Below are 12,726 nucleotides of genomic sequence, written 5' to 3' on the forward strand. Positions count from 1 at the left end.
TGGGGATTTGTTTTTTTTTTTTTTTCCAGGTATTTTAGAAAATATTCTTGCTATAGTGGCTTTATGAAAACCAGCATTGGAATGAGTTCTCTGGCTATTTTAAGAGCTGCTGTTCTTATTTTTTTAATTTTTTTTTTATTTTCTAGAGTAAATTAAACCTCCTTACAAATTGCTTTTCAAAATAGTGCTTTCAGGGATCAGAAGTATTTTCCCAGATCGCCAGTAAATGAATCTCTTCTCCTTATGCGGAGCTCTTAGTTTCCTCCTGTTCGCTTTTCTCTGTAGCTAAAATGGGAAAGTATAAAGGAATGGCTGTTTTGACAGGTGTGAGCCTTCCCTCCCTGCCTTCTGCCCTCCCCTTTTCCTCCCTGCACAGTGAAGTGAATTATTCCAGCTGATAGCAGTTCCCCTCAGAGCAGAAGCCCCTGTGTGCTTGAGAACAACAGGTAGACAGAGATGAGCGGTGGTTAATACCTCCATTCTCTCCTAGCAAGTTATGTTATGATTAACTGAGCCAAGACTCTGAAAGCCCACCCAGGCAGTTTGAAAAAGCTTGTGAGTGCATAGGGGAGTCTATTTAAATACATAGAATAAAAATTATATACCCCCACAGAATAAACAGCAAATACAGTTTGTAATTTTAAATAACACACCAGCGTCTGAAATGCCACTTTCTCTGTTAAATTTTGCTTAAGAGCTTGCGGATCAAAGGAAATTGTGAATTCCAAAGTAATCAGATGCCTTCCTAGGAATCCCAAGAGTGCCTTATCAGCAGACAAAAATGGAAATTCGTTGAGATGGTACTGAGTTTAGTATGGAGGATTGCACTTTGATCTTAACTGGTCTTGTTGGTTCATTTATTCTTTCTAAGAAGTGTGCAGGTCTGCTGAGGCTGTGTGCTAGTTGTTGGGATGCAAGCATGAGCTGCAGAGACTGTGGGGCCTGTGTGAAGGCTGAGGTCCTCTAATGGTGGAGATAGGTGATAGCCAAGTGGTCAGATGGGCTTCCCGCCCCAGATCAGGAGGTGGGTGATGCAGATCAGGCGTGAAGATCAGGCTTGGAGGGACCAACAAGAGTTGTGGCTTGGGTGGGGAGGGGCTACGTGTGCCTGGAACCGACCATGGTTTGAACAGGGTGCAGGGAGGAGAGGAAGGGGAAGATGGGGCCAAGGGGTGGGAAGGAATTCGTTTAGTTTGAAGAGCAGGCGGAATGGGAATGGCTGGCACGCTGTGCGTGATTCCAGTGTTGATCAGAGCCTAAGTGTAAACTATCTTGATTTAGTATTCTTATGTACGCAGTGTAGATGGATGTGTATATCCTGGGATGTAGGTGGCTAAGGACAAAGCAGTATCTATCCTCTGCTCCAAATACTCCGAGGCCCTCAGAGTTGATGATTCTACACCTTGCTGTCCCTACCTTGCAGAAGCCATTTAATCTTTACCTGCCAGGCAGCCACGGATGGGCTCAGGTGGCACAGAGGTTGGTGTGTGGGCTCTGTTTGCCCTGCGTGGAGAGGCTGTTTCACAGAAACTTGCTTAGTCCTTGGATTCTAGATGGGAATTGGCACGGAAGTTGGGTCTTCCTGCTGGTTTGTGAGTTTCCTGACCTCTCTTAGTGTCTATTGTCTTTAGTCCTCTCTAAGGCCTGTGTCACCCACTTGACCAGAGTTGAGAGGACCCCACTGAGGGAGTCGGAGGGACATTTTGCCGTGCAGCGTCAGCACTTCACAGGGCTTCACAGAGGAGGTGTTCATCGTTGGAGCGCCTCCTGCCTGCTTGGGGAGGGTTGGAGTTGGTGGGGCAGGTGCATTGGCAGACTTCTGTGGTAGAACCAGGAGCCTAAAGCCGCATAGACCCGGCGGGCGTGGCAGTGGTGTCCCTTTCTCAGGGAGCTCACTTTGGCATGGTGGAGCCAAACTGGGTCAGGATAGCAGAATCAGAGCCATCCAGGACATCCACATGCCGATTGTCAAGTTAAGTACTGGAGCGAGCCCGGGAGGCTATGGCACAAATAAACCAACGGGTACTCTGAAGAGGCATGGCATGCTTTGTGCCCCTCAGAAGAATTTGCTTGATTTTTTGTTTTCCTTTTAGACACACACATACACAATTATCTTGACTGAGCTGGGTGTGGTGGTGAACCCCTAAAATCCCAGCTACTTGGGAGGTGAGGCAGGAGAACTGCTTAAGCTGAGGGGTTGGTTCAAGGCCAGGCTGGGTAACATCGTGAGGCTTTGTCTCTAAAACCACCCCTCCCCAAGACAAAACAACAATGAAAATAGCAACTTCCTATTACTAAATGCTTTTGGAGTTAAAAAAAAAAAAAGCTGCTATTAATTAAGTGCCTCCTGTGTACCAGGAACTATTTTAAGTGTTTTCTTGTAAAAGCTGCTTCTGTTTGTTTTACAGAAAATGAGACCCAGAGAGGCTAATGCCTTTCACAAAGTCGGTCAGGACGCAGTCAGGCTAGGTAGAGCTGGGAACCGGCCCCAGAGTTCTGTAGCAGTCTGCTACGGGCTCCTGCTATCATGTTCTTTCCTGGGGCTTTTCACAGGAAAGCAAACCTAATTTCCCTTTAAATATTTCCTGGGCTTGCTCTCAGGAGACAAATACTTGCTGACCAGCCCCATGAAAGTCATGTGAGATGCTGGGGGGAAACAGTTAAGGCCTTGAAGCAGGCAAAAGTGGAGGGGGGAGAACCAGGCCACGAGACTGTGGCTTTGGGCTGATAGCCCCTGGTGCCTGATACTGGCTCAGGCCTCTTTTTGTTTGCTCCTTTCTACCCTGACCAGATAGCAGCCATCTTGCATTTCCCCTTGACCACACTGAGGCAGGCTCTGGGACAGCCCTGGGGACGGTCCTTTCTCCTGGGTTGGATCCCTATCCCTGAGCGTTAGTGTCTTTGTCCTGAGGATGTTTGGCCGCTGCTTCTTGAGATCCCAGCAGAAAGGCAGCTTTTGGGATGTTGGAGAAGCTGCTGGTACCACCAGCTCCCTGAGAGAGGAGCTAGATGTTTTGGTGGTGTTCAGTTTCAGTGTGTGTCTCCATCCAGTGTCACTGAGAGTTGCAGTCAGTGTGTCCATGGATGTGCCTTATTTCTCCTGGGTCTTTTCCTCTTAAAATACAGGGAATTCGTTGCCAGCTGTGGAAGGGGATGAAATAGAGTGTAAGAGGCCCATTGTTGCTGTTTCTCTTCACAGCGTGGGAAGATCCAGCCCCGGGTCTGTCTTTGGGTAGAAGCTGAGCTGAGGCTTCTTCCTTTCTGTGACTGGACATGAGGTTTTGGCTTCCCTGAGGGCTAATTTGCTTCCAATGATTTGGTGCTTGTCTTTAGCTTGTGGACTGTGAAACTCAAAAGGCCTCCTTGGAGAAGCTTATTGCCATCAGTTTCCAGCCACAACCTAGATCGAGGCTGGGGAGTCAGAAATGGTGGCCAAGGTGTGTTCTGAGGTCCCTGCACCTGCTCCACTGTCATCTGCAGTGGCAGGTGTGGCGCTCCCAGCTCCTCCTGTAGTCACAAGGGCCACGGCTTCTGGAATAGTGACCGCTGCTATTTTTTTGCTCTCAAGTCCCTGCAAAGTTTGGTGAGGTGTGGACCCTCGGCAGCAGGAGGAAGACAGAACTGGCCTGGAGTGGGAGGTGGGAAGTGGAGGCTGTGGCCGAAGGGCCGCTTTGTAGTGAATCCTTCTGAATCATCCCATATTCGGAAACATGTACCTCTTTCTAGGAAAGTGGGTTTCTAGAGTTTCCTGCCAGGTCTGCTTAGAACTGTGATGAGAAAAAGAAGCCCTGGGGCCAGGGATTTATTTAGGTCAGTGGTTCCGCAGCCTGCCTCGCAAGTGCAAGGATCTGAGTTCAATCCCTGATACCAAAAAAGAAGAAAAAAAAAAAAAAAGAAGAATGCCTTCTGAGTCTGTGTTCAGCTGAGTGAGATGTGGGGAATAATTCTCTTTCCAGAGGTGCAGTCCAGGATGCTGTGACTGTTTTCTTACTGTGTAGTAGCTGAGAACTAGAGGAGGTTTAGTGGATTTTAAAAAAGGATTAAAATGACCTAAGTCAATCGAGTCTTTTAGGTCTTCCCTGAGTTTTGTTACTCGTGTTCTGTGGCAGAACATGGTTAAGTGGGTCATTCATTAACCATCCAGACCAAGTCGTTTATTTAAAAAGAGGATAAGTATTTAAGAATTTTGGCAGACCCGCTCGGATAATTTGGTTTGCGTTAAGAAAAATAACAATCATGGAAATTACTAAAGTTGACTTGTACTCTTTCTTTTTTGCCCTTCTAGGGCTTGGGTTCCAATAAATAATTGCTACCTCATGTCTAAAGAAATCCCTTTTTCTGTGAAAAAGACGAAAAGCATCTTCAACAGCGCCATGCAAGAAATGGAGGTTTACGTGGAGAACATCCGCCGGAAGTTTGGGGTTTTTAATTACTCTCCCTTCAGGACGCCATACACGCCCAACAGCCAGTACCAGATGCTGCTCGACCCCGCCAACCCCAGCGCCGGCACCGCCAAGATCGACAAGCAGGAGAAGGTGAAGCTCAACTTCGACATGACGGCGTCCCCCAAGATCCTCATGAGCAAGCCCATGCTGAGCGCGGGCGCCGGCCGCAGGATCTCCTTGTCGGACATGCCGCGCTCGCCCATGAGCACGAACTCCTCGGTGCACACGGGCTCCGACGTGGAGCAGGATGCCGAGAAGAAGGCCCTGTCCAGCCACTTCAGCGCCAGCGAGGAATCCATGGACTTCCTGGACAAGAGCACAGGTCAGCGCGGGGCAGCGCGGGCGCGAGGGCGGGGGCGCTCGGACATCAGCCTGCGGTCCCGGCTGCCGCCCCTCGGACCCAAGCAGGGACTAAGCCAGGGCTTCTGCTTCCGCCGGGCAGGGTTTATAGGAGTTCGCGGGTGGTTTGGGACCCCAAAATGAGGAAAGTTTCCCGAAAGCTTGCTGGAAGGTACTCATTTATTTATTTTTCAAATTTTTTATGAATATGTGTGTGAGGTATGGAATGATTACGTTCATCTTAGGGAGTCAGTAATTAACATATTTTAATTCTTGTTTTTCTTCTTACCATCTCCTCCTTTCCTGTTCCCTCCATTTCTGCAGCCCCTTCCCATTTGCAAAAGATCTCTCTCTCCCTGTTTTCTATTGTTTATCGTTTTATTTCATTTTTTAAAAAAAACGTTGCTTTAGGTTTCTCACATGAGAAGTTATGCCATATTTACGCTTGTGTGAGTTATTTCATTTAACATGATATTAAGAACATGCATTCATTTTCCTATGGGTGACTCATTTATTCTTCTTTATGGCAGAGTAGTACTCCATTATGCTGGTGTGTTTGTTTGGTACCGGGGATCAAACTTGGGTCCTTGCATTTGCAAGGCAGGTGGCAGAACCACTGAGCTACATTCTTGGCCCAAAAGTTTTTTTTTTTTTTTTTGTACTAGGGATCAACTCAGGGCCTTGTACTTATGAGCTAGGTGTGGTGTGACTGTGATAAAAACTTTTTAATAAAATGAGATCGTAATTTTTTTTTTTTTTTTTTTTTTGTGATACTTCCTGTGTGATTGGAGTTTTGTTCATAAAGTCTTGGCTTATACCAATGTCTTCAGGAGTTTCACCTATTCTATCTTCCAGCAGATTTAATATTTCTGTTGGTTTGTGGAGTCTTGACTATTATATGCCTTAATATAGAATTTTTTTTGATCATGGCTAATTGGAGTTCTATGTGCCTCACTTATGTGTATCCCAAATTCTTTTTGTATGCTTGGAGAGCATTTTACCATTGTGTCTGTGAACAGGCTTATGTCTTTTGCATTGTCTCCTGCTTTTTCATTGGTTTTAATCTGTATTATGTTATTCTTTTTTGCATCATCTAGCAGCTGTTGGGTCGATTTTTCATGGTTCCCTTGCTATTAAGGAATATTTCTTTTCATGTTCACTAACCACAGACCTGTCTTTTAGATGATATTCTGTCCTCCCATCGGGTCATTCTGCTGCATATACTTTTTTTTTGTACTGGGGATCAAATTTAGGATCTTGTGCTTGTGAGACAGGTACGGTGCCAATGAGGTAAATCCCTTGGCATCAAGAGAATTTTTAATCCCTTGAATTTACAGTTTGAATGTGTTTCATGAGGCTTCCATATCTTTCCTGTGTTGGGCATTCATGGTTTTCATGGTTTTCCTAAGCTTCTCTATTTTTGTCTTAATCTGTATCTGTTTTAGAGTCACTAACCACGGCTTTCATCATGTTCATCATCTCTGTAGTTAACTGAGAATTTTTTTTTCTGAGAAATTATTTCTGATTTGATTTTTTTCTTAGAGCCTCTTTCATCTGCCTTGTTACCTCTGTTGTCACTTCAGAGTCTCCAGGTCTGTGGGTTTCAAATTTTTCTACCTCATTGCCCCTTGGGTTTTGCTTTTGGTGAGTTGGAAGTCTGGGGTTGCCTTTCTTTTTGAGACAGGGTCTCACTATGTAGTTAGGATTTATCTGGAACTCACCATGTAGCCCAGCTGGTCTCGAACTCAGTGATCCTCCTGCCTCAGCCTCCTGAATGCTCGGATTATAGGTGTGTGCCACCACACCACACACAAGGGGTTGCCTCTTGTTTAAGAAATTTCTTATCAGGTTGGGGATTTAGCTCAGTGGTGCTGCCACCTGCTTCACAAGTACAAGTTTCTGAGTTTGATCCTTGGTAGAAATGAAAAAAAAAAAAAAGAGAGAGAGAGAGAAAGAAATGTCTTGTCATTTTTTATTCATTTTTATTTTAATTCCTGGGTTGATGCTTGTTAGTTGTATTAGGCAGGTAGCTTTATTTCTACTATTTAGAACCCTTAGGAAATAATTAGTTCTCAAAGATGCCTTCCAGGAGTAGCTGGCTTTTGAGTTTTGAGTCTGTTGCAAGGTCCTATCTCTTCAATTTATTGAGACAGGTGCAGTGCCACAGAGCTAAATCCCTAGCCCTCTTCACTTTATTGGGGGTGAGAAGTTGCTGTCAAATGGCTTAGGCTCTGGTTCTTGGCCCTGACCTATAGTATTATTTATGACCTTTAGGTAATCTCAGTCTTGGTTTACCAGGAACTGATTGATTAGAACAATCATGTCACCTTGGCTAAGGTAATACAATCAACAGTAACAGTAGCAACAAATGCTGCCTAAAAAATGATAAATTATTTTAACTATTGATTTCCTACCTTTAAGCCTATGAACTAGATTTGTGTAATACAATCTAAAACAAACTAGAAAATTGTATACAGTAAACACGCCCTCAGTCTGAAGATTTTACCCTCAAGGGAGAAAATTTAAAAGGGATTAGGAGGAAAAAAAATAGAGAAATAGAAGAAAAGGGAGAGATTAGAAGCAAGAAATAAAAATAGGAATAGAACAACAATTACCAAAGAAACTAGAAAGAATGTTCTCACATAAAAACAAGAACAATCAAGAAAAAAGAAAGTGAAAGAAAACAAAAAATGAAAAAACAAAACAAAACACCAAAAACTAAAAAGTGTGTCCACTTCAAGGCATGTCTCTGCTGTCAGTGGTAGACAAACTAGGAACATAGAGCCCAGGTCCATGCTGATTAATCTCAACAAGCCAGCCATAGATTTATGTCAGGGTAGTGTATAATCCCAGCAAGCCTGCACCTTTAGTTCTGAAACTCAAGCTGGTTTCTGCCTGTTTAACCTGCAACACTGTGCCTCTCCTGCTGGCTTGAATTTGGCTCCTTGACCTTCTACTGACTTCAGCTGGGTTCTGCCTTACCCGGCTGGAACTAGAAACAGTGTTCACACGTATAAAAACAAGAACAAACAAGAAAAAAAAAAAAGGAAGGAAAGCTTCCTGCTCATTTGAACTTGGTTCTGCCTCACCCTGACACTGGGAGCCACTAGGTGGAGCCAGCCCACAGCTGCTCTGATTTCCAAGCACAACCATCTTATCTCTCCAAGATGGCTACTGGCCAGTCGCCCTCTCCTGGGGGAACGTCTGAATCTGAATAACCCAACAGCTGCTGCTGTCTGCTGCGTCCTCTGCTGTTCCATGGAGGCCTCTGGGGTCGCCAGCCGTCACTGTGAGTCTGTAGTTTGCAGGCACCTCTTCTAGGCTGTGAGTTGGACTTCAGGGAGACAGAGCTGCTTGTCACTGCCTTGTTCTGTGTTGTGGTCCCTCTTGATTCCCTGTGGCCGTCAATTCTCACTTCAGATCCTTCTGGCTTCCGGGGATCCTCTTCTCTCCTTATTTTCCTCACATTTTTCTATTCCAGTGTCTAGACACCAGTTCTCCAAGAGGCTGTTTCTCTGCTGTTCACCGCTCCACCACCTTCCCAGAAATCCTCCAAATTGTCTTTATGCTGTGGCCATCCGCAGGGTTGGATGAGAAAGAGTGCCAAGGGCCTCTGTTCACACTGGAGATCTGAAATGTTTATTTGTAGGTCAGGAGCTCACTGTAGTGCCCCGGGCGAGTCTGTCAGGATGCGGATGAGTCTGTGATGGAAAGATGAAGAGTATACTGGAAGGGTGAAGGTCTGCGCCGGAAATGAATTTTATGTTAAATGAAGAATTTCTCCATACATTCACATTAACCACTCAAATGTTAGAGCAAGCTGTACAGTAAAAACTAATGCAGGCAGACTCTGGAGTTCAGCCTCTTTTACAGGGTCACCTTGTTAGAGTCTTGTGTCCTATTTTAGAGACAGGCTCTCGCGGTGAGGACAGGGATGCGGTGGTCAAACTCCACCACTTAACTGGGGATGTGGCTTTGTGCAAGGCCCTTGATGCCTTTGTGCCGAAGTTTCCCCACTTGTAGTGTGATAACCATAACAGCCTACCTCATAGGTTCTTGGAAGGATAATATGAATCCATACATAAAAGCCTTAGAACCATGCATAAAATACAGGAGCAAGTGCTGCGAAAATGTTGGCTTCTGGGCTTTTTCTCCTGGTGATTTCTCTTCAGATACCTTCATGGGTCAGAGCACTGATACCATTGAGGGATGTTGGCTGAAAATCACAAAAGTAATGGTGATTTTTATTTATTTATTTATTTTTGACAGGGTCTTACTGTGTAGTTGAGACTGACCTGGAACTCACTATGTAGCCCAGGCTGGCCTTAAACTCACAGCGATTCTCCTGCCTCAGCCTTCTGAGTGCGAGGATTACAGACCTGCGCCACCGCTCCCAGCTCCCAGTATTGGTGATTTACATAGAATTCTTTCTACCCAAACAGATTGGGCCACATGTTCAGTATTTATCAATAATAATGGTTTTGCTCTCATGGTCCTTGATACATGCTCTTCCCAGTTCTTTGTGTTCCACTTCTGAGAGACCCGACACAGGAGCTTCTGCTGAGCTTGGTGAGAAGCTGCAGCGAACCTTCCGGCTCTGGGCAGCTGAGAACCGTGGTGTTTGTAGAGAAGGTGGACTCAGGGTCTTCTGATCTTAACGTTCTTCCAGAGAAGTGGGAGATCTGGATCTTATCTTTTTGGGTAGGGGTGCATGGTAGTGAATCTAGCATTTTTGCACCAAGCTACCTCCGCACTCCTTTTTATGGTTTATTTTGAGTCAGGGTGTTGCTAAATTGAACAGAGTGGGCTGGAACTTGAGACCCTCCTGCCTTAGCTTCCCAGGGGCTGGGGTTACAGGCCTGTGCTACTACACCTGACTGGGAGGTGAAGGTTTTTATTTAAACTGCTAATTACTAAATATCAGACCCCCGAATGTCTTGAATTGTTTTCTAGAGTGGAGGAAGCACACCTGTGGGTTGGGCCGCTGGCTGTAGACTCCTGGTGGTGAAGTGTAAGTGTTGGGGAGCCTCGGAAGTCTCCCTCCTTCCCTGCGCATAACGTCTGGTCAGAACCCCGTGGTCTTTGGTCTTCTTGGTTGAGCTGTGAAGCTTTGTTCTAGGATGGATGTGACCTGCGTAGACCTGGTTTTAGAAGGCTTTTCCTTTTTGCCCCTTATTTCTCAGCAGAGTCCTTCAGGCCTTACTTTGATTCCGTGGCCTGATTCTGTGTAAGGTGATGGGAAAGCCTGGCGGGGGCTGGGTCTCATGGGCCTTGTTAGCGTCCTTGGAGAGGTGGCTTTGGAAACTGAGTGTGAACCCTGACTTCCGCAGTCCTGATAGGCGTCCTCCTTGCACAGGCTGTCATTGCTCGGCTTTCGTTTTTGCTGCATTTTAGTGCATATTTAAATATTAAATCTGCAACCTGACTCCCAAGCTCCGTGAAATGTATAAGCTCACGTGCTTCACTTGCTCGCTTCCCCCCTTGATTTGCATGCTGTCTAGTACAGTTAAACCTATTTGTTTGTAACCTACCATTCCTTCTCTCTATACTGCACTTAAAAAAATACTCGTACAGTTTCATAGGGATATGAGAACACAGAAGTGTGTTGCGTTTAGCCTCTCTTTTCCCTCCAGAGGTACAAAATAGAGGACTAAATGGCATCAGACTTTGACAGAGTTCCACATCACTGAGTGCTTTTTTGGTGAGAGGTTAGTAGGTCTTTCTTTCAGAACTCAAAGTGCCTTCCCTAAAACAACGCCCACCCTCCAGTATGTGTGTGAGGCATTTCTGTAATCATGAGTTAGACAGCCAGCCGAGTGGTATAGGAAGAGGGGTTATATACCCTTAGCTTGTTTGCTTTTTTTAGATAGGCTGTCACTGTGCAGTTCAGGCTGACCTTAAACTCACTTTGTATTTGAAGCTGGTCTCAGACTCTCAGTGAGCCTCCTGCCTCAGCCTCCCTAGTTCTGGGATTACAGGTATGTACCACTTTGCCCACTGACTCAGGATAATATTTTGGTACCTGGGGAATCAAACTTGGGACTTTACACTTGCAAAGCAGGCAGAGGAACCACTGAGCTAAATCCCTGGCCCAAAGAATTTTTTTTTTTTTTTCCTTTTGGTGTACTGGGTATCAAACTCTTGGCCCTTGGGCTTGCAAGGTAGTGGTGGAACCACTGAGCCAAATCCCCGGCCCTCAGACTGTTTTTTTTTTGGAGACAGGGTCTCACTATGTAGTTGAGACTGCCCTGGAACTCACTATGTAGCACTGGCTGGTCTTGAACTCACAGCGATCCTCCTGCCTCAGCCTCCAGAGTGCTGGGATTACAGGCGTGAGCCACCATGCCCGGCAAGAGTCATTTTAATATTAAAAATGGTTGACTTTAAGAAGCAGACAGTAAATATTTAGGGTCTCGTGGGTCCTTGTTGCAGCTATAGACAGTAGGGGCCTGCATTCCAGTCAAACTTCAGTGTTTACTGAAATTGAATTTTCATGTTAATTACAAGTTTTATGAACTAGTCTTTTTTATTTTTTTGTGGGGTATGGGGATTGAACTCGAGACCTTGTGCTTGGGAGGCAGGTGGTGGGAACCACTGAACTAAATCCCTGGTCCTGAACTAATCTATTCATTGTTCTGTATCAACCACTCAACAGTGTTATCTTGAAGGCCATACAGGAACAGGTGGCATGCCAGATTGGACTTCTGGGTGAAGTTTTCTGACTACTGTTACAGACTGGGCGAGTTGGAATTTGCTCCATGTCCCTGGTTTGCAGAGGCTGAGACCTGGTAGAGTTTAAGGGCAGGCACCCTTGTCCTAACAGCCAGACCCTGAATCTGGCCTGTTTTCTTTCTGTTGCACCCTACTGACCTCTTCTGTTGGCAGTGAGAGGAGCACTTACTCGAGGAAGATGTGGGAAAAGCACTCTTTCCTACTCCAGGAATACTATAAATGAGATAAAGTAGTAGTTTATCCAACATTATGTAAAAAAGAAAAAATTATCGTGTCATAGGGTAGAAAAACCATGTAAGTAGTTTCCAACACTGACAATCCCGTGGTCAGCATAAAACTACAAATAAATGTCATTGTATAAAACTATGGGAGTTTGGAAATCTCCTCTTTGAGAAGTGGAGGAGCTCAGAGCCAGGTGCCTGTCATGCATAGAGCTGGATGTAGCCTTTTCAGAAGCGGTTTTCTCAGCCGGAAGCCATTAGCTCATGATGGCCTGGCCTCCTGCTGGCTTGATGTCCAGAATGGTTTATGAGCTCAGTGACTTTGCTGGTTTCCCTTTGTGTAGTGGCCTGGCTGCAACTGATGCCTCCACTGCTGTTTGCTTTCTGGATCCCGATGGAAGAGCTCAGTGCCTGTCAGGGCCATCTCCCTGAAACCCAGCTTTCATCCCCCTCCCAGCCCATGGTCCCTGGATCTCCTGCTCGCTCCTCTGTGGAGTATGAGTCAGGGAGAGGGGAGGGCGTTTCCATTGAATATGCAATCAATACTTTTATGCTGTAAAAAAAATTAATTACAAATACCCAAGTCTCTAGCAATCCCACCTCCCACCGCAGATGCTGCTTGGTACATTGTGCTATTTTATTTTTCAGCAGTGGCAGAGTTTTGTTAAACGGTAGGAAAAGAAATGGACTGCAGAGCGGGTTTGGGCCAAGTAAAAGTGAGGAGCAGCGTACCCTGCAGCGTGAGGGCGAGCACAGTGCCCCGTCGTGCTGTGAAGTTGGAGGCTCCTGGGCAGGGCTCGGGCAGGTGTGGAAGTCCGTGAGGTTGGGCGGTGGCAGGCCTGGGGTAGGTTTTAGCAGAGGCGGTCCTCGCAGTGATTTGTTTAGTACGTGCACTGTGAGCACAGGTGTGTAACACTCCCCCAGGTGGCGTAGCATTTCCGTTCTTTTGTATTTCAACATAAAAGATCTGCTTGGATCACACGAATGGG

General features: G+C 45.8%; 1 protein-coding gene across 28 annotated transcripts in view; it reads left to right on the forward strand.

Annotated features, from left to right (window-relative positions):
• The window catches only part of Zmynd8 (zinc finger MYND-type containing 8), a 123,537-nt gene that overhangs the window by 64,930 nt on the left and 45,881 nt on the right, over positions 1–12,726 (forward strand). For all 28 annotated transcript variants that reach the window (XR_004518457.1, XM_010626247.3, XM_010626260.1 and 25 more), the window contains one exon: positions 4,286–4,767. Coding sequence is in view for 27 of the 28 variants with exons in the window: in XM_010626247.3 (XP_010624549.1) it covers positions 4,286–4,767 (482 nt within the window). In the remaining variant the exon portion in view is untranslated. The remainder of the gene's footprint in view (positions 1–4,285; positions 4,768–12,726) is intronic.

Source organism: Fukomys damarensis, unplaced genomic scaffold, assembly GCF_012274545.1.
Source record: "Fukomys damarensis isolate Sample0158 unplaced genomic scaffold, DMR_v1.0_HiC HiC_scaffold_22, whole genome shotgun sequence".
Lineage (NCBI taxonomy): Eukaryota > Metazoa > Chordata > Mammalia > Rodentia > Bathyergidae > Fukomys > Fukomys damarensis.